The sequence below is a fragment of the Nomascus leucogenys genome, chromosome 6, assembly GCF_006542625.1.
Source record: "Nomascus leucogenys isolate Asia chromosome 6, Asia_NLE_v1, whole genome shotgun sequence".
NCBI classification, from domain to species: domain Eukaryota; kingdom Metazoa; phylum Chordata; class Mammalia; order Primates; family Hylobatidae; genus Nomascus; species Nomascus leucogenys.
In genome coordinates this window covers 32,129,423-32,151,005 of record NC_044386.1, presented here as the reverse complement: position 1 = coordinate 32,151,005, position 21,583 = coordinate 32,129,423, and the positions used below count along the sequence as shown (strand labels likewise).

At 39.5% G+C, this 21,583-nt stretch overlaps 1 protein-coding gene across 2 annotated transcripts in view; it reads left to right on the top strand.

Moving 5' to 3' along the window:
* The window catches only part of PRLR (prolactin receptor), a 176,032-nt gene extending 155,258 nt beyond the window's left edge, over positions 1–20,774 (top strand). For both annotated transcript variants that reach the window (XM_003274943.4, XM_012501712.2), the window contains 5 exons: positions 3,778–3,947; positions 6,252–6,393; positions 7,645–7,744; positions 8,237–8,306; positions 10,409–20,774. In XM_003274943.4, coding sequence (XP_003274991.2) covers positions 3,778–3,947; positions 6,252–6,393; positions 7,645–7,744; positions 8,237–8,306; positions 10,409–11,422 — 1,496 coding nt within the window. In that variant the 3' untranslated portion in view covers positions 11,423–20,774. The remainder of the gene's footprint in view (positions 1–3,777; positions 3,948–6,251; positions 6,394–7,644; positions 7,745–8,236; positions 8,307–10,408) is intronic.
* The last annotated feature ends 809 nt before the right edge of the window (positions 20,775–21,583 follow it).

Genomic DNA, 21,583 nt, shown 5'->3' with positions numbered 1-21,583 from the left:
ATTTCTTTTTACCCTTTTTTCTCTAAACTTCTCTTCTCACTTCATTTCATTCATTTGATCTTCAATCACTGATACCCTTTCTTCCACTTGATCAAATCAGTTGCTGAAGCTTGTGCATGCATCATGTAGTTCTCATGCCTTGGTTTTCAGCTCCATCAGGTCATTTATGGTCTTCTCTATGCTGTTTATTCTAGTTAGCCATTCGTCTAATCTTTTTTCAAGGTTTTTAGCTTCTTTGTGATGGGTTCAAATATCCTCCTTTAGCTTGGAGAAGTTTGTTACTACCAATCGTCTGAAGCCTTCTTCTCTCAACTCGTCAAAGTCATTCTCTATCCAGCTTTGTTTCGTTGCTGGTGAGGAGCTGCATTCCTTTGGAGGAGAAGAGGTGCTCTGATTTTTAGAATTTTCAGCTTTTCTGCTCTGGTTTCTCCCCATCTTTGTGGTTTTATCTACCTTTGGTCTTTGACGATGGTGATGTACAGATAGGGTTTTGGTGTGTATTTCCTTTCTGTTTGTTAGTTTTCCTTCTAACAGTCAGGACCCTCAGCTGCAGGTGTTGGAGTTTGCTGGAGGTCCATTCCAGACCCTGTTTATCTGGGTATCACCAGCAGAGGCTGCAGAACAGCAAATATTACAGAATGGCAAATGTTGCTGCCTGATCCTTCCTCTGGAAGCTTCGTCTCAGAGGGGCACCCGGCTGTATGAGGTGTCCATCGGCCCCTACTGGGAGGCGTCTCCCAGTTAGGCTACTCGGGGGTCAGGGACCCACTTGAGGAGGCAGTCTGTCCATTCTCAGATCTCAAACTCTGTGCTGGGAGAAGCACTACTCTCTTCAAAGCTATCAGACAGGGAAGTTTAAGTCTGCAGAAGTTTCTGCTGCCTTTTTTTCAGCTATGCCCTGCCCCCAGAGATGGAGTCTACAGAGGCAGGCAGGCCTCCTTGAGCTGCAGTGGGCTCCACCCAGTTCCAACTTCCTGCCCGCTTTGTTTACCTACTCAAGCCGCAGCAATGGCAGATACCCCTCCCCCACCCTTGCTGCTGCCTTTCAGTTTGATCTCAGACTGCTGCGCTAGCAGTGAGTGAGGCTCTGTGGGCTTGGGACCCTCTGAGCCAGGCACAGGATATAATCTCCTGGTATGCCATTTGCTAAGACCATTGGAAAAGTGCAGTATTAGGGTGGGAGTGTCCCAATTTTCCAGGTACCATCTGTCATGGCTTCCCTTGGCTAGTAGAGGGAATTCCCTGACCCCTTGCACTTCCTAGGTGAGACAATGCCCTGCCCTGCTTCAGCTCACGCTCCATGGACTGCACCCACTGTCCAACAAGCCCCAGTGAGATGAACCCAGTACCTCAGTTGGAAATGCAGAAATCACCCATCTTCTGTGTTGCTCACACTGGGAGCTGCAGACTGGAGCTGTTCCTATTCGGCCATCTTGGAACCAGACCACAGATGGCAAATTTTTAAAAGTTGGATTTTAGGCAAGTGTAGCTCATAATGCCAAGTACACTATAGTTACAGTCACTCTTTTCCCTATCTGGTACAGAGATTGATTTAAGGAGGTGATAAATGAATGGAGAAAATGTCACTGACCAGCAGAACTGAGATTGGGATGAGGCAAGCCAGCACCCCAGCACCTGAGTCTTAGGAAAGAACTCACAGGGCCTGTACCTATAGGAGTCTACAGAAGTAAATGCCTCCTTCATTTTTTTTTAAATTCTTGCCAGCAGGAAGCCACTTCATTTGTTTTTATTCTGATAAAAAACACAAAACACAAATCCACCATTTCAACTATTTTATAGTATTCAGTTGTTTATTACAATGTTATGCAACCATCACCACTATCTAGTTCTGTAACACATTTATCTCCCTCAGTGAAAACTTCACATCAACTACTAAGCAGTTACTTCTCATTTCTCCCTTCCTCAACCCCTGACAACCACTAATCTACTGTCTGTTTCTGGGAGTTTGCCTCATCTTGATATTTCCATATATATATATATATATATATATATATATATATATATATGGAATCATAAAATATGTAGCTGTCCCACTTTTTTTTTTTTAAATGGAGTTTCGCTGTTGTCATCCAGGCCAGAGTGCAATGGCACGATCTCGGCTCACCGCAACCTCTGCCTCCCAGATTCAAGTGATTCTCCTGCCTCAGCCTCCCAAGTAGCTGGAACTACAGGTGCACACCACCACGCCTGGCAAATTTTTTGTATTTTTAGTAGCAATGGGGTTTCACCACATTGGCCAGGCTGGTCTCGAACTCCTGACCTCAGGTGATCCACCTGCCTCAGCCTCCCAAAGTGCTGGGATTACAGGCATGAGCCACTGTGGCTGGCCTCTACCACATTTTTTATCCATTCGTCAACTGATGGACATTTGGATGTCTTCACTTTTGGCTATTATAAATAGTGCTGCTATGAAAATTCACATACAAGATTTTCTTAAACATCTGTTTTCAATTATTTTGAATCTATATCTAGGAGTGGAATTGATGGGCAATATGGCAACTCTGAGTTTGACTTTTTGAGGAACTTCCAGACTGTTTTCCACAGTGATTGCACCAGTTTACATTCCCACCAGCAGTATTGAGGATTCCAATCTCTCCACATCCTCACCAACACTTGTTATGTTTTGTTTTTTGAATTCTTGCCATGCTAGTACATGTGAAATGGTATCTCAATGCGGTTTTGATTTGCATTTCCCAGCAGGCTAATGACCTTGAGCATATTTTCATGTGCTTCTTGGCCATTTGTCCCTCCTTTAATTTTGTGTCCTATGCACTTCACTCACATCAGTCTAATCCCAGGCCTACTCTCCAGCACCTGACATCAAATGCAATGTCTTACAATCATGGTAGAGTGAAATAGTAGAGACCACTTCCTCTAAGTCACATAGTTATGGGTTCAAGTAACACTTTTACCAAATATGTGACCTTAGGTGAGTAATTTCCCTCTTCTAAGCCTGTTTCCTCCTCTGTAAAATGAATGGGAACAATAATAGTACTTCACGGAGTTGCTGGAGGATTATAAGAAATGATGCAGAGATAGTATTTTATACAGTCCCTGGCATGTAGTAAATACTCGAGAAACATTAGCTGTCATTTTGCTAATGGGAATTCGCTAAGCATTTGTTGAATGAGTGACTGGGCCAACAGGCTGTTATGAAATCACCAAAAGGATCATTGCCAAAAAGCTCAACCTCCATTTAGCTTATGGGAGAGTGGATCTCATTTACCACAGGGTGTAATATGTATGTTGGATATAAGATGTAATTGCTGAAGTGAAGATGGAATCTGTAAACCTGTTATCTGCAGGTTATGAATAGTTCATTCGCAAAAAACCGTGTGTCACTAAGGAGAATCTCACTCCCAGACGAAGGAAATAAGCTGATCGAAATCTCTTCCCTATAGTCTTCCATGCCAACTCCCACTTGCAAATCCCAGCCCAGTTTTTATCACCTGGTCTCTGTCATCATGAAAATTATGGGGATAGCTATGAGACTCTAACTGATGAAAAGCGAGAACATTCAGAGAATGAAATCCCAGCTGCTTATTATTCTTACCATGTAAACCTCATCTGTATGCACAAATATGATTGGTCACATACTAAGAGGTAGAAGACAAAAGGCCCTGGTATTTGGGGGGCTTATAGTACAGTGGGAAGAGTGAGATGATAAACAGAAAAAGGAATTCCTAATAGAAAATGGTAAAGCCAAAGAAAAGGTGCAAGCAATGAGTGCTACTGGCGTTTGCTGTATTTCTGCAGTTCAACCAGACCCTCCTTTGGAGCTGGCTGTGGAAGTAAAACAGCCAGAAGACAGAAAACCCTACCTGTGGATTAAATGGTCTCCACCTACCCTGATTGACTTAAAAACTGGTTGGTTCACGCTCCTGTATGAAATTCGATTAAAACCTGAGAAAGCAGCTGAGTGGGAGGTGAGTGATCCATATGCTTTTTGAAGGAACTATGGCCTTTGGCAAGGATAAAGCCCTCACAGCTGAAAACAGGTCATTCCTCCTAATTATTGGGTCACCATGTTGGCCTCCGATGCAGTTGTGACCCACCCAGATGTGAAAAGCCCTTCTCCCCTCTGTTGGGATTGATGGGGGCTCATCTTCACAGCTCTCCTCGGGCTAGTTTCTTGCAGTGCACAGACACTTGACCAGGTTTCCAACCTGCCTCCCTTAGTACATTTTAGATCTAGACCCTCGTAAGAGTACTTAAATGGCACCAGGTGGGAGGGGGCAATCTCAGCATATCCTGTCCATAGTCGATGGCTGTGTTTTTATTTACTTTAAAATACTTCAACCGGGCCGGGTGCAATGGCTCACACCTCTTAATCCCAGCACTTTGGGAGGCCGAGACAGGTGGATCACCTGAGGTCAGGAATTCGAGACCAGCCTGGCCAACATGAAGAAACCCCATCTCTACTAAAAATACAAAAAATTAGCCAGGCATGGTGGCAGGCACCTCTAATCCCAGCTACTGAGGAGGCTGAGGCAGGAGAATCTCTTGAACCCAGGAAGCGGAGGTTTCAGTGAGCCGAGATCGCACAATTGCACACCAGCCTGGGCAACAAGAGTGAAACTCCGTCTGAAAAAAAAAATAGGCTGGGGCCAGGGGCTCACACCTGTAATCCCAGCACTTTGGGAGGCCGAGGCAGGTGGATCACTTGAGGTCAGGAGTTTGAGACCAGCCTGACCAACATGGCGAAACCCAGTCTCTACTGAAAATACAAAAAAAATGAGCCGGGCATGGTGGGTGCCTGTGATCCCAGCTGCTTGGAAGGCTGAGGGAGGAGAATTGCTTGAACCTGGGAGGCAGAGATTTCAGTGAGCCGAGGTCACGCCATTGCACTCCAGCCTAGGCGACAAGAGTGGCTGTGTCTCAAAAAAATAAATAAAATTAAAAATAAAAATAAAATCCTTCAACCTAAAGAAATAATAAGTAAATTGCAGGCGGTACAATATTCCATCTTTACATACTTTAGTATATGCCTCTTTTAAAAAGGCACATTTCCAAACATAGCCAACATAATATGATCACACATAGGAAAATTAAAATTCCTTAATATTATTTAATACCCAGTCCCTAGTTTAATTCCTCCCAATGTTTCCGAATATCTTTAACAGCTACTTTGTCCAAACCAGAATCTGCTCCCAGACCACACATTGTAACTGGTTGTTATATCCCTTCAGTTTCAGTGTAATGAGGAGACTGGGCCACTTGTCCCATAGAGTATCCCACCTTGTACATTTCTCTGATCAGTTCTTTGTGGGGTCATTTAGCTAATTTCTCTATGCCTCCATTTCCTGTAACCAGACTCGATTAGATGTAGGTTGAACAATTTCTACCAAGAATTGGTAAATTCAGAGGTGATATTATGTACTCTATATTGTATTTAATCAGATGTCAAAAACCATCTGGTTGACCCACCGTAAGTGATGCTAAAACTGGCCCCTGAATTGAGGAGATGACAAACTGATCCCTTGATTGTAAGGTCATGTTTAATTTGTATACTACTACTTTACCATACATGAATGCCCAATTCTCTTTCACCTCGTGTCTTCAACACCAATTTATTATTGAATCAGTTATTTCATTAGGGTTTAAAGGCTAACAATTCTTTAATTTTGTTATTCTTTTTTTTTTTTTTTTTGAGACGGAGTTTCGCTTTGTCACTCAGCTGGAGTGCAATGGCACGATCTCGGCTCACTGAAACATCTGCCTCCCGGGTTCAAGCGATTCTCCTTCCTCAGCCTCCTGAGTAGCTGGGATTACAGGCATGCGCCACCACGCCCAGCTAATTTTGTATTTTTAGTAGAGATGGGGTTTCTCCATGTTGGTCAGGCTGGTCTTGAACTCCTGACCTAAGATGATCTGCCCGCTTCGGCTTCCCAAAGTGCTGGGATTACAGGCATGAGGCACCATGCCTGGCCAATTTTGTTATTCTTTCTGCATTTATTAAGTAGTTGTTTTTCATAAAGTGGGAAGGAGGCAGAATATTTGACTTTTCTGAAGTAGAGTCCCAAATGGAGAGACAGAAAACCTGCTAAATTTTTGTGGGAACAATTTTAAGAGGAGGAAGAGATAGGGCTAAGACAGTGGAGTAGTGACAGCAGGGAATTCTCTGTATATGATTGTTCAGCCTAACTCTACTGTAGTTTATTTTTTGGGGGAAAACTCTTTCTTCACAACAAATGTTAGAAGTGACTTCTGTTTTCCTTATCCTACCTTAGATCCATTTTGCTGGGCAGCAAACAGAGTTTAAGATTCTCAGCCTACATCCAGGACAGAAATACCTTGTCCAGGTTCGCTGCAAACCAGACCATGGATACTGGAGTGCATGGAGTCCAGCGACCTTCATTCAGATACCTAGTGGTGAGTGTCTTGGCTCTTTTTTGCTTATGTCCCTAAATATGTTTTAAATGGTATATTTGCATATAATAACTACTAATAGAGAAACCATTTTGAGCCTTAGCCAGAACAATAGAGGTGGGTTTATAATCTTTCTGCCCAATACAAAGACATTTTGAAAAGCAGCATTGCCCCTGGATTACTGTCAGTGGAGAACAGTTTAAGGATAAGGCTACAGACATGGGCCTGGTGCCTCAAGGGGCTTGATGATCAGTTATTATGCTCCCACCATCTTCCCTATTCTTATCATTTAGAGGATTTGGTCAAGGTCATCCTCTAGTTCTTCCAGAATTTATAAGGCAGCACCCTGTCTCAAAGGCATGAACCGATGCTCAGTCTCTGCCATGGATTACACTTCAGTCTCTTAGTGAAGACACAGGATATAAGATAGACAGCTCCAGCAAAGCACCTTAATTCAGTAGCTTGTGTTCTATAAGGGAACAATCCATCTTGCATTTTTAAAATGCTTTACAGCTTACAAAGCCTGTAACTTATTTGGTCCTCCCAACCCTCCCAGGTATTCAGAGAATATGATTATCATTAAAAATTAAAAGTGAAGAAACCAAGCCTCAGCAAAGTTAGGGGTCTTTTCCAAAACCACAAAGGAAAGTCTAGCTCTTCTAACAATTTACCTGACCAAAGTATCGGGCTTTCATTGGCTTGGCATACTGGAAAGGGCACTGAATTGCAAATCAGGCATACATGTAGTCCAGTCCTGACTCTTACTTAACAAAAGCACAGGGTCTAGAGGCAGAAAGCCTGAGTTCAAATCCCAGCCTGCAACACTACAGTTATATGGCCATTGGTAAATCTTTCTTTGATTCCCAGTTTTCTTATCTTTTGTAACAAAGCAATGTAGGCAAAGAGCTTAACACCGTTGATGGCTTTTAGTAAGAACTTAATGTTAGCTTTTATTATTATTACTGCAAACGACCATGTGACCTTGGATTTCCTCTTTAAGGATCAATTAAAAAGAATATGTGAAAGGATTTTTAAATTTTTAGAGTACTATAAAATATATGCAATATATTAAAATATTAATAATATTGAAAAGAATATAGCCCTGTCATTGATGATACTTTGGATTGCTGTTCAAATCAAAAAAATATATAGATGGAGGAAAACACTCTTGGGTTTAAGAGTTTTATTCATTAGGTTTGTTTGTTTTTAATGATGCTGTATGTGATCAAAGCTTTCTGGCTGTTTGTTTTTTAGACTTCACCATGAATGATACAACCGTGTGGATCTCTGTGGCTGTCCTTTCTGCTGTCATCTGTTTGATTATTGTCTGGGCAGTGGCTTTGAAGGGCTATAGGTACTTCACTGTCTCTCAACTTTTCCTCCCAATCATGATAGTCGAGTATAATGACAAAAAAAAATACAAAGATGATGGAAACCTATAGATAATCCTCATTTTAGCCATTAGATGTAGTGTGTTTGCCCATAAAAAAATCTTTTATCAGTGCTATAAAAAGTAGAAAAATTGACTCGTTTCAGGCTGATGTTCTTTCTATGAAACAGAGATTCATAGTTGTGAAACAGTAAAAATCTGGCAAGAGTAGCTAACATCAAGAGAAGCAAATAGTCCAAATAATCCACTAACTTCAAAGTCAGCCTCCTTAACTAGCTAAAGTTAATTTTAATACAGCCCTCTGTAATTTTATTTTCATCATTGATTGTTTCGTGGAGCTGCCAAACTCTAAGTCCTATCTCTATCACAGTGCATATAGTGGCTATTATACTAACCTTTCAAAAATTACAAAGTCAGAAATGAGTCATTTAGCCAATCTCATGAATTATTTTATAGCATGGTGACCTGCATCTTTCCACCAGTTCCTGGGCCAAAAATAAAAGGATTTGATGCTCATCTGTTGGAGGTAAGTACAGGAGTCAAAAAATGGAGTGTGACTCACTGCTTTGTAGTAATTAACTCTACACACTCATACACAGTCCCCATCAGTTCAGCCTGGTAGTTTCGGCCAGCCTTTTTGGGCTGTCTCTCCTGGTCAGCATGTGTGTTAACAGAAAGATGTGTGAAGGATGAGGGTACTTACTTTCACACACTAAATGTCAGAGGGCAAGGAGAGAAAGCCAAGAAAACATGGAAACACATTTATTGATTTATCAGATCTACTCATAAGCATAGAGATAAACATTTTGTACAAATAATCAATTTAGAAAGAGAGTGAATATTTTGATTAATGCAAAACAGGGACCCACCACCACCCCCTCAATCATACATTGGTAAAAGCTTCTACTTGAATGTTCTTTACATAAAGCCATAGTAACAGAATATCCCATTGCCATTATCTCTCACTTTGAGACCAGATCAGTACAGTGGGGCCATCTGTTTGCCAGGGCCCATTTGGGCTGATTCAAGAGGGAATTAAATGATGAGTGTTTTGAATGAAAAGAGAGGTTAGAACATTTTTTAAATTTTTCTCCAAGTTGAAATAAATAGTTTCAGTTTGGCTTTTAAGCTTAACACTGACATATATAAAAGCAACTAGCTGTATATTAAGGCAAATACCACTTGACCCAGCTGCTCTGGGTCTGGCAGTGTAAGAATAGAAGAACTGAGTCCTGGATAATCTGGCTTGTCTGTGTTCACTTTGGTTGCAAATATCGAAGCAAGGACTAGAGCCCAGGAGTCCGGACTCCTGACCCAGTGCCCTTCCTCCACTATCCAGTGTAGCATTGACCTGATAGAACCAGCATGAATGTCTCAGCAAACTAAATTAGTTACTGTCCAGCTCACAATTTAACCTGCTAGCCACAGAGACTTAATGATAAAATAGCTACTTTTGTCTCAAAAATACGTGTTAGTATTCTTAATGATATTACCTCTGATCCTCAAAACAACCCTCCCAGATGGGTAGTATTAATATTATTTTCTACCTTTTAAAAATGGAGAAGCTGAGGTTCAGAGAGCAGCTTGTCCAAAGTCACATACCCTATAATAAGTGATAAAGCCAAGACCTAGGTCAGCACCTGACCCAAGTCAGAGGATAAGAAAAAAGAGGCCGGGCGCGGTGGCTCACACCTGTAATCCCAGCACTTTGGGAGGCCGAGGCGGGCAGATCACGAGGTCAGGAGATCAAGACCATCCTGGCTAACACGGTGAAACCCTGTCTCTACTAAAAATATAAAAAATTAGTCAGGCGTGGTGGTGGGCGCCTGTTGTCCCAGCTACTTGGGAGGCTGAGGCAGGAGAATGGCGTGAACCCAGGAGATGGAGCTTGCAGTGAGCCGAGATTGCAATGCTGCACTGCAGCCTGGGCGACAGAGCGAGACTCCATCTCAAAAAAAAAAAAAAAAAGAGGCGAGAGTGAGAGGAGGAGGTAGGAGGAAATAGGAGGGGTAAAGGAATGATGGAAGGAGGGAGAATAATAGGAAGGGGGGGAAATATGGAATAGGGCAATGAAGGGGGAGAAGAGAAGGAGGGAGAGGAAGTAGAGTAGAAGAAAACAGTAGATTAGGAAGAGGGGGGAGAAGGGAAGGGGAAATAAGAAGAGGAAGGAGAGAAGGAACATGAACCACAGAAGAAAAAGACAAGAATCCACTTACTATTGCCAGACTCTAGAACGTGATAGAGGAAGTTAGGAGGCCAGCAACCACAGCTCTGCCAGTGGGCCGCAGTGTCAGATGCATGCATGAGCACTGTGGGTTTAGAAGTTTCACAAACCTTCATTTTATAGTTATCTGTTTATTATTGTATGTGTATATACTACTTGCCCATTAAATTCATGATTATTATTGCTTGGAGAGAGACTACATTAAATATCCTGAGTTGACTTTAAAAAATAATATCTGTGGAATAGTATCCAGAAGGTGATTCTGGGTGGCCTGGCACACAAATGTCTGAAGTTTGAGATCTTCCCACCTGCTCATGGCAATGAACAGCACCACTTAGCAGGGATGCTGATTTGGAATGTTATGAAGCTAACAGCCATCTCTTCTTGTGTCTGTGTTTTAATAGAAGGGCAAGTCTGAAGAACTACTGAGTGCCTTGGGATGCCAAGACTTTCCTCCCACTTCTGACTATGAGGACTTGCTGGTGGAGTATTTAGAAGTGGATGATAGTGAGGACCAGCATCTAATGTCAGTACATTCAAAAGAACACCCAAGTCAAGGTATGAAACCCACATACCTGGATCCTGACACTGACTCAGGCCGGGGGAGCTGTGACAGCCCTTCCCTTTTGTCTGAAAAGTGTGAGGAACCCCAGGCCAATCCCTCCACCTTCTATGATCCTGAGGTCATTGAGAAGCCAGAGAATCCTGAAACAACCCACACCTGGGACCCCCAGTGTATAAGCATGGAAGGCAAAACCACCTATTTTCATGCTGGTGGATCCAAATGTTCAACATGGCCCTTACCACAACCCAGCCAGCACAACCCCAGATCCTCTTACCACAATATTACTGATGTGTGTGAGCTGGCTGTGGGCCCTGCAGGTGCACCGGCCACTCTGTTGGACGAAGCAGGTAAAGATGCTTTAAAATTCTCTCAAACCATTAAGTCTAGAGAGGAGGGAAAGCCAACCCAGCAGAGGGAGGTACAAAGCTTCCATTCCGAGACTGACCAAGATACGCCCTGGCTGCTGCCCCAGGAGAAAACCCCCTTTGGCTCCGCTAAACCCCTGGATTATGTGGAGATTCACAAGGTCAACAAAGATGGCGCATTATCATTGCTACCAAAACAGAGAGAGAACAGCGGCCAGCCCAAGAAGCCCGGGACTCCTGAGAACAATAAGGAGTATGCCAAGGTGTCCGGGGTCATGGATAACAACATCCTGGTGTTGGTGCCGGATCCACATGCTAAAAACGTGGCTTGCTTTGAAGAATCAGCCAAAGAGGCCCTACCATCACTTGAACAGAATCAAGCTGAGAAAGCCCTGGCCAACTTCACTGCGACACCAAGCAAGTGCAGGCTCCAGCTGGGTGGTTTGGATTACCTGGATCCCGCATGTTTTACACACTCCTTTCATTGATAGCTTGACTAATGGAATGATTGGTTAAAATGTGATTTTTCTTCGGGTAACACTACGGAGTACATGAAATGCTCAAGAATGTAGTCAGACTGACACTACTAAAGCTCCCAGCTCCTTTCATGCTCCATTTTTAACCACTTGCCTCTTTCTCCAGCAGCTGATTCCAGAACAAATCATTATGTTTCCTAACTGTGATTTGTAGATTTACTTTTTGCTATTAGTTATAAAATTATGTGTTCAATGAAATAAAAGCACACTGCTTAGTATTCTTGAGGGACAATGCCGATAGGTATATCCTCTGGAAAAGGCTTTCATGATTTGGCATGGGACAGACGGAAATGAAATTGTCAAAATTGTTTACCATAGAAAGATGACAAAGGAAAATTTTCCACATAGGAAAATGCCACGAAAATTGCTTTTGAAAAACAATTGCATAACCTTTACACTCCTCCTCCGTTTTATTAGGATTACCCAAATATAACCATTTAAAGAAAGAATGCATTCCAGAACAAATTGTTTACATCAGTTCCTATACTTTACTGACACATTGCTGATATGCAAGTAAGAAATAATGCCTCCAATTTTTTCTTAAAATAGTTTAGATATGTTAAGCATGGATTTTCCCCCTAAATTCTATTCTAAAGCCTCTATAAAATATAGTTTGGAAATAAAAATTTTCTTACACAAGGGGCAAATGAATTTCATGTGAATCCTTTTAGGATGTTTTCCTGCTTCATTTCAACCTGATAGATAATTTATTATACACCTTAGTCTCTTCTTAGTTAAAAAAAAAATCCCTAAAGACTAACTTGAAAAGAAAACCACAGCAGGATGCTAATGGAATTGCTGCCTTACTGTACATACAAATTCTACTTTAATATAAACCCATAAGTTTAACAATGTATTTTTGAAGACTATTTTTCTATAACTTAGGTAAAATAAAAGACTATTTTCTATCTTCCCAGTACAGCTGTTTATGTATTCAGTGGGTACAGTATTTTCTGCTGCAAGGTTATAATGTGTATTTACAGTACATAGTAGTATATACAGTTCCCGTTTGTGGAGTAAAATGCCATACCAACCCAAAGCCCACTGTGAAATACGAAGTGAATGACAAAATTCAGTTTTCAACGCAATATGGTATAGTTTGTCTGATTCTTTTGATCTCCAGGACACTTTAAACAACAACTACCACCACCAACAACCTAGGGATTTAGGATTCTCCACAGACCAGAAATTATTTCTCCTTTGAGTTTCAGGCTCCTCTGGGACTCCTGGTCATCAGTGGGTGAATCTTCCTAAAGCTACCATAAAAAGGGAGAGTGACGATTTCTAACAGCTGTTTAAAAGAGAGAGGTTTTGTTTTTGTGAGAAATCTTGGGCCACAAAAAAATTTTAAGCAAAGCCAGGAGTTAGTGTCTTTCTGAAGTAAATTCAACTGCAAAATCTTGGCAGAGGCAGAAACAGCTCATATCAGAAGTGTCCAAGTAAAAGTTCTGGGAAACTAGGTATTTGCTTCCCAGAGAAATGGGAATAGCTCCAAAGGTCAGAGTAAGGTAGTGAGAATCTCCCAGTCAGTTCCAGTGCCAGGCTTCCTGAAAGAAGTCAAAGCTTGGATCCTCATTTTAAAGGGCGCATCCATGACTCATCTAACAGCCTCCCTCTATTTTTCCCTTCACTTGATGGTAAATCTATTCTATATGTCCATTTACTAGCTGGACATAGAGAACTTGAGCTCACCTCTGAGAGTTAAATATTCCACCCCAACTATCCCATATTGGTAGCAACTGGACCCAGAGGTCCCCCTCCTGTTTGAAAGTGAACATATTGCCAATGTTTTGAGAATGGCAAAAGCAATAGATATGAAGCTCCGTTTTTCTAATATATAAACAATATCATGTGAGTAAGGGAAGCATGTGGGAAAGTTGTCCAAGCTCATTCAGTCCCCTAAATCCTCGACACTTTAACTGTCTGAGAACCAACTGCATAGACATCACCTGGGCAGTGTTTGAAAATTCCGGTTGCAGAATCTTAAGTATCAGAATCTGCATTTTACTAAGATCCCCAAATGATTCAAGTGCACACTGAAGTTTGAGAAGCACTGTTCTGGGCAACCATTTCCACTAAAGGTTATTTTAGTGCATAGTAACAATCCTCTTTTGAAAAGGACAGATCAAGTCTGTTTGACTTGCAATGAACAACACTGCATGTAAGAAGGCAAAAAAAGAAACATATCAGTAGTTTAAGATTCACATTATGCTGAATCTTATGTGAATTCACATAAAAGAATGACCTGCAAAAGTACGCACAACTTCTGAAAGGCCAAGGAATATAATCTATCTTGAGAAGCATTAACCAAAGACAGTCACCCTCAAAGCCAATGCAGACTAAATCTTTCTTAACATAGTCTATTCTTCTCTAAGAACAGAGAAGATATGTATCAGTCACTCTTATAGTCTGAAAACCTAAACATAAAAGTAATCTGCTTTTGACATATAATTTTGTATAATACATATGAAAAAATGTGACAGCTAAGGACTTGAACTAAATCCCTAAAAAACACCGATTAGCCACTCATTAAGCCAAGACTTTAATTCTATGATCAATTAGCACTGTTTATCTGAATTAAGCTTTTTTGTGGTCTATCAAGGAGACAGCTGTTCAAACGGAAGGATACATGTGGGGCAGGGGGGCGGTGAAGAGACCTGGATTCTGGTCCTAACTTGGCCTTGGAGAGATTAATTCCCCTCTCTAAGCCTCAGTTTCCTCTGAAGATGTTGGATCAGATAACCTCTAAGGTCCTTTGAAACTGACTCCTTGATTCCATGACTCACTGAATATTTTTCTGCAAAGATAATTCCAACCGATGCCTTCTATCTTAATCTAACAAAAGATTGCTCTTCATCATAGAAATACAAAGTAATCTTCAGTGATGTGCTCTTTATACTTTGCTTTTTAAACCATCCATTCCAGTTGGTCTTAATATATTGCACAAGCATTTTATAAGTGGTATGTGTACAGAATCATATTCTAAGATTATGTGCAAATATATGTGTAGAAAGAGGCATTAAAAAAAGAGGCAGGAGATTGAAAAGAGACATATTGAATGAGGCACTAATCTTTAGAAAAATGATCTTTTACTGAATCAAGCCATGCTCATTCCTTGCTGAATCCAACAGCCTCAAATCTCTTTTCTTATATGTGGCTGTTAATTTTTTTCCTCGCACCATCCTAGATTATTAACAACCATTGCACAGTTGGCTCATGGATCCTTACACTCTGAGTTATAATAAGTTGTATTTTTATAAACAAATACCTAAATATTCAAGTTTTAAGGCGCATAGAAACTGAATCTAGGCGATGGATGATTTATGTAGCTTACAACCTGAACAGCAAAATGTTCCGATTCATTCCAACAGATGTGTATAAGCACAAGTTGTATCAGCTGTGTCAGATATTTAACAGATCCTACATTTATTAGCTATTTAACAGACTCTACATTTTCCTAAGTGCCTAAGACCAATCCTGGTAGTCACTTAAGTACAGAAGAGTCACTTTAACTGGCTTGGTCTGAAGGGGTCAATCCTTTACTGCCTATACAAGATCTGGGCAGTTTTGCTCTGTGTCTTGTGATGACCCAGCTGAATGTGAAAAGCCTGTGAGTTATTGAGCAACCAGAGGCCCCTGCATTCCAAGGAGCAGTTTGGCTCTGGGGAAACTCTGGGTTTCTCTTTCCTCAAGTGTCCACCACTGCCCATCATTTGCAGAAAGACTTGGCCGTGCCTTTAGCAACTTCCCTATCTCCTTAGAGTAGACAAGAAAGAAACAGATTTGTGCACATTTTACAAAGTGCCTTCCTCTAGTTTTATTTTTTTTAAAAAGTTTTCATTTTGCAAGGAAAAATGTATTGATTAGAAAGTAACATTTGCCTTATAGGGATATATATATATATATATGAATGGAGAGATGAGAAGAAGCCAGAAAGGGCACAATAAAATGGTCTAAGGGCCAACCAGCAAATGTTCAGTGAATGTATTGTTTAATTGAATCAACACAGAGCTGTTGTGAATAGTGTGACTTACTTTGCCTGATAAGAAATTGAGTCTGGCTGTGATTTGGGGATAAACCTGCCACCCTGTGATTTGAGACTCTCCATACCAAAACTTATTGATACATTTTTGAATGTCATTGGCTTACATGCCTAAACCTGAAGAGAACAATGCATGCACATTGGAACTTTGCACACAAACAGAAAAATATAAATGACTTTGAATTACCATCCCAAGCATTTCTAACATAGATGTGCCATTGACGAAAGTCTCATGTGTTCTTGAGTGAACAAATTTCCTTTTCTTCCTTTTTGGCTCAAGCACAATACTGCTGTCACTAATACAGTGACTGAGCACTCAATGTCCAAGACTAAATCACATCACCACGACTAAGTAGGCTCTATGTCCTGGGATGAGTCTTTTAAACTCTGGCCATCAGGTTCCTTACTTATTAAACAAGTGGGTTGGCCTAAAAGGTTTCTAAGACCTCTCATGATCTAGGTAAAATCCAGGGTTTCAGGTCAGTGTCCCTGGTGCAGTGCAAGAAAGCCTTGCTGACATGCCCTTGGCCTGAAGAAGTGAGCACGTGAGACTGTGTGACAATGCTTCAGAGAAAAACAGAGATCTGTTCCTCCAAGTCAGATTGATTTAACATCCTTGCTTCTCCTTTTCCTTCCTAGCTTTACATATTTATAGGGTTTTTACTCCTTCTCCACAGCCTACTATTTTTCCTAAGAGTTAGTAGCAGCCATAGGATCCAAAAGAAATGAAATTATTCATAAACAATGACTTTGGCACTGCAAAAGACTGAGTCAAAGGTTAAATCAGTCACACAGATATCCAAGGCCAAGGTGAAGATCACAAGTATATCCCATTTAGAGATTTGCATACTTAGAGACCAAGCCCATGTTCATTAATTATTTAGTTAATTTGAAGGCCATTAATAAATCCATGCCCAGCCTAGGCAACATAGTAAGACCCAGTCTCTACAAAAATTTTAAAAATTAGCCAGCCATGGTGACATGTACCTGTAATCCTAGCCACTTGGGAAGCTGAAGCCAGAGGATTTCTTGAGCCCAGGAGGTCGAGGCTGCAGTGAACCGTGATTGTGTCACTGCACTCCAGCCTGGGTGACAGAGCAAGACTTTGTCTCAATAAATAAATAAATCCAAGTTACTTCGATGACTAGATACTGGAGGTCTTAAGGAGAAGCTTTAAAAATACAGATTGATTGCTTCAGAGAAATCCTATTTATAATTATGATCTGAACTTATTCTATGATTAGCAAATTTGTCATCTGAAAATAAAACAGGAGTTCTCTCCCCAGACTTTTGTTTTTCAGGATGGTGAGTTTTGGTCTGGGGCCCTCATGGCACCCATTTCAATAAAAGGAAAAAGATAGTAAAATAGGAAGTTTCCAGAGATTTGGGCATCTCAGGATTCCATGAAATGCTGAGACTAACCCACTAAATCCAAATTTTATTGGATATGGTAAATCTAAATCTGTTCAGTGTTCTGAACAGATTTTATGAGTTTATGTCTGAGAGTTTATGTCTAAGAGAGGTACATAATTCACAAACACTATCATGCTGGCAGCTGTTTTGTCCACATCAATTCCCTTGATTTAACGCTCTGATTTCAATTTAGAAAGTATTGAGACATGTAAAGTCTCAAAATAGGAAAAACCTATCCTGTTTATAAGGTGTGGTCAATAAATAGACCACAGATAATCTTAGTCTATTAATTAACTCTCAGATCATCTGAGACTATTAATTGACATTCTGCTTGCTGCTGATTAAAAAGAAAAAACCCTAAAACCTTCAGCAACTGAAGTAGTAATATAAAAATAACCTTTATTAGTTATGGTAGAATTATGCTTCACTTGGATAAACTTCAAAATGTAGTCTGAGTTTTTTTGTGCACACTTTACAAATCCTGGGGGAAAAAATCTTTTTTCCATGTTATCTGAAAAACTATATGGTGAAGATACCTCTGAAAAATAATTTGTTTTATGAAATTCCTGAAAAGCTAATTTGGAATTTTTTAAAGTAACTACCTCCCTTAAGTGTCCTAATGTCATTCCTTCAAAGCTGCTTATAGTTTAGAAATGAAAGATGTCACGTCTCATGCTTTGACTGGTTTTCAGTGGCATATTTGATGTATTTGCCAAGTGGCATTCCTGACTTTACAGTAACTGTTACATTATTTTGTGCTATATTGCTTTATGTGGTTCAAAAATAGTATATGCCATATTGAAATATGTAATACTCATGTTGTGAAACTCATCATGTAATAGAAATGAAAATCATTACTTAATAGCTTACAGTTTATCCATATGTAGTTTCAATATGATTGTGTCTATGACTGTAAAACAAAACTGAAAAACTATGTAATGTATTTCTGTTGAAACGGTGAATGTACTAATTTTTTTCTTAATCTTTGTCTAGAAGAAAGATCCTATGTCATTCATTGTACACCTGCTCTGGGGTGTTACACATTTAAAGTACAATCCAACAGTTGTTTGAAAGTCAACCTCTTGGCTTTGTTTCATGTGACTGCTGATGCTTCTCAAGTGTTCTTTGCATAATGAGGCTGGCTTTTGTGCTTCATCATTCATTTTAAACAATTGAAAAGTCTCATGTGGAAACCAAAGCAATCTAGAAACAGCCTGTTGGGTGACTGTGTCTTCTGTAAAGCCATATTGAAGTGAAGCTATACATAATAGCATAAAGTTCCACATTTTCAAAGCTACCACTACCTCTGCTTTTCCTCTTTCCCTAGAAAAGGCCGAGCAAAATTCCCCAACACTAAGTGAGAAATTAGAAGTAATTGTTTTATAATTAAGTTGCTGGGTTTGTTTTTTTTTTTTTACACCTTCTAATTCATCACTTTGTAGGGTTATGCAAGAGTTTCTGAATAACCATTCTTACATTTTTACATTTTATAAAAACTGGCTGCAAGAAAGTTTCAGAAAGAATACTTAGTAAGTCATCAGATGAAAAACCAACAAAACCATAGAGTGCAGATTTTTTCCTAACTATAAGTCACCTCATAGTTGTCCAAAGCCATGATAATGATATCTCTTACAAATTGACTTCTGTAACCCCCCTAGAAATAACCCTTTTCCTTATTTGATTTTAGTCATCAAACATAGTATGATATGGGAAAAGTCAGCCATTTACCAGAAATAATCTTGTTTTGATTTTAAAAACTCATTTCTATATGTAGTTATTGTAATGTCTATTTTTTTAGACTTAAAGATTTATAGAAGACTATAGTTATCTGATTTGTTATTTTGCATTTTTCATTCTGTAAATCTTTGCTTATGGCACCTTGTGCTCTCTGTTTTCCATGGGTTTATTCATTTATCTCCTTCTATTTTGAGGGGACAACATGGGTAGTTAAATCTTTGTCAGTAGAATTGGAGATAACGCTAACTGCTATTATCATAACGTCTTCATTTTTACTGCATGCCAAAACCAATGCCTGCCAAACAAAATCTTAGACATCCCAATATAATATTTTAATTATATTTCTATTCACATCATTATTGAAAATACCCAGCTCAGTGCCTGGCTTAATAAATGTTTAATTCCCTTACCTACTCTTGCTCTATTTTTTTATTTGAAATGGAGATGAGGAAAATAACACATTCATGGCTGAAGCAATTTGTTGGACATTTCTTGTTGCTAAAAGATCTATAATCAGGACATTGTTTATGTAAGTTGGACAAAAAGAAATTCTTCCCCTTTATGTCCACCCTTCCATATAATTGCAAGACAAAATTTCCCTCCTTTGCCTCATCCCTATAACATGGGAGACTGAGAAAAATGAGGGGAGATGGAACCAGATACAAGGAGATCCAATAAGAGAAGCTTATTTAAATATTGTGAAATAAAGGAAGAACCAAAGCATTTTTTTAAGTGGGGAATCCTTTCGAACAGTTATTATTATTATTAACAACATCTTTTCTGACAAAATCCTTCAAATGAAATGTAAATCGATAACCTTTTACTTTTAATGGATCTAAACCTAGAAAGTTTCACTTACTGTTCATATTTGTGTTCCAGAATTGTGAAATGGTGTGTGGTTTTGCTTTCCAAGTTCTTCTCTGCCTCCTCTTAATTCTCTAATGCCGTGTCTTACAGAAGAATGAGAAATTTCTTTCTTACTTGAGTATCATGCTCTAAAAAACTTGGCTTCAGTCAAAGAAACGCTAGCTCTCCTGTGCTTATATTGAAGCCACCTGCCTTTAATTCTTGGGCCCTCATATTTTTAAGGTGCAAAATTTGGAATCTCAGTCACCAGACACAGGATCTATACAATTAATGATGAGCTGGAGAAGTAATATGTAGCTAATTTTTCAAAAGCATTGAATATACTTTCCTGAAAGAAAACAGAAATTAAATATTGCCACATCTTGCCAGAATCCCATCTCACACCTTAACCTTGTCAGGTTTCCTACAACTTACTAATCAAGTTTTATACATTCTAAATCTCCCCAGTTTTTTCGGGGCTGGAAGATGCAACTTCCATTTAATAGAAACTTTGACATCTTGGGGGTAAGGGAGCAGTGGGGGGACTAGGGAGAAGAATAAGAAATAGAATTATTGAAAAGCCCCCAACAGGGACCTTCCTGGCCAGAATATGCAGAGTAATTCCTGCTGGCTTCACCTTTGAAAGTCCCTCGAAACCATGCAGATGAAACTGAGCCTGTTTTTGATATTGTCAGATGTATTCTACTTTGGAAGTCCCAACATCTAAACTGGAATTCTTGTATTTACATCTCCTCCACTGTCCCCCACACCGCCCCTCGATTCCTGCTGCCCCTGCTAATGTTAAGCATTTTTCTCTTGTTATGATCAGGTTCACATTAAAAACAGATACTTACAAACTGACTTGAAACACAGATACTTTTACGAATGTGATAAAATATTTTCTTAAGAAAAGGAAAGAGGATGTCGGTCAAATAAAACACCGCGTGGATGTTGATTGGTGAACACTGGTGTAAGAAAAGGGAGCTCAGGAATTTTTATTACTGTATTTGTAAATGAGTTTGAAGGAATTTGTAAATGCCACTGGTACATTTTGAAGGTGACACATTTGCTCCTTATAAAGTTACTAAAAATTACAGGGTAAGCTTAAATGACGTTTGCCAGTAGTTTTACTTTACATAATCAATATTGATATTGTTGCTGAACTATATAACTTTATGATTCATTTTTTCAGTCCCTTTTCAGAGCAAATGCTTTTGCAGTGGTAGCAATGTTTAGTTTAAATTGACTTAATAAATTATTACCTGAGCAATGGTTTTTGGAGAGTCTTTATATATGTACGTGAAACATGCATTACATGAAAATTTAACTTGAGACAAGTTTTTTTTCTTTGCCACAACAAAATTTATTAGAATAGATTTTTTTAAAGAAGGAGGGGGAACTGCGTTTTAACTCCGGAAATAAAGTATGCAGACACGTGCTAAAACATTTATCTCAGTACACTCACCCGTGGCATTTTTTTCAGGCAGAAATTTTTGTGCTCATCTTTGAACACCTCTGATTTTATTTTCCTACTAATTCTAAATCAAAACTGAACACACATTTCCCCAGTCTTTATTCATCTGCCAGACTCGAGCCTTGAAAATGCAAACATGCTTGGAAGCACCCAGAAGTTTCTTGGAACTTCTCCTGGGAACAACCAAGAACAATCAAAAGGAGAGTTTTCAAACCTGAGATTCAATCAACTTTCCCATGTTTCCAAACCTGAGATATGATCAACTTTCATTTAACAAGCCACAAATCTCAGGACCAAAGTTTCACATTTTCTTTTGTTCGTGTTTTCCTGACTAGAATTATTTAGTCTTTACTTAAAACCAGCTGTGAGTTCATCATCCATTTGTGATCTTTTATTTATTGCATAAAATATTTCACAAATACTTGAAAACATATAGAAAAACATAACAAAGACTCATTTACCCACATCCAAATCTAGTAAATATTCATATTTTGCCTTGTCTGTTCCTTTCTTTAACAAAGATTCATTTAATATCACAGATACCATCATTTACATCCCTCAACAACCAAATTCTCTACCTCTCTCTTCAGCAGTAACTACA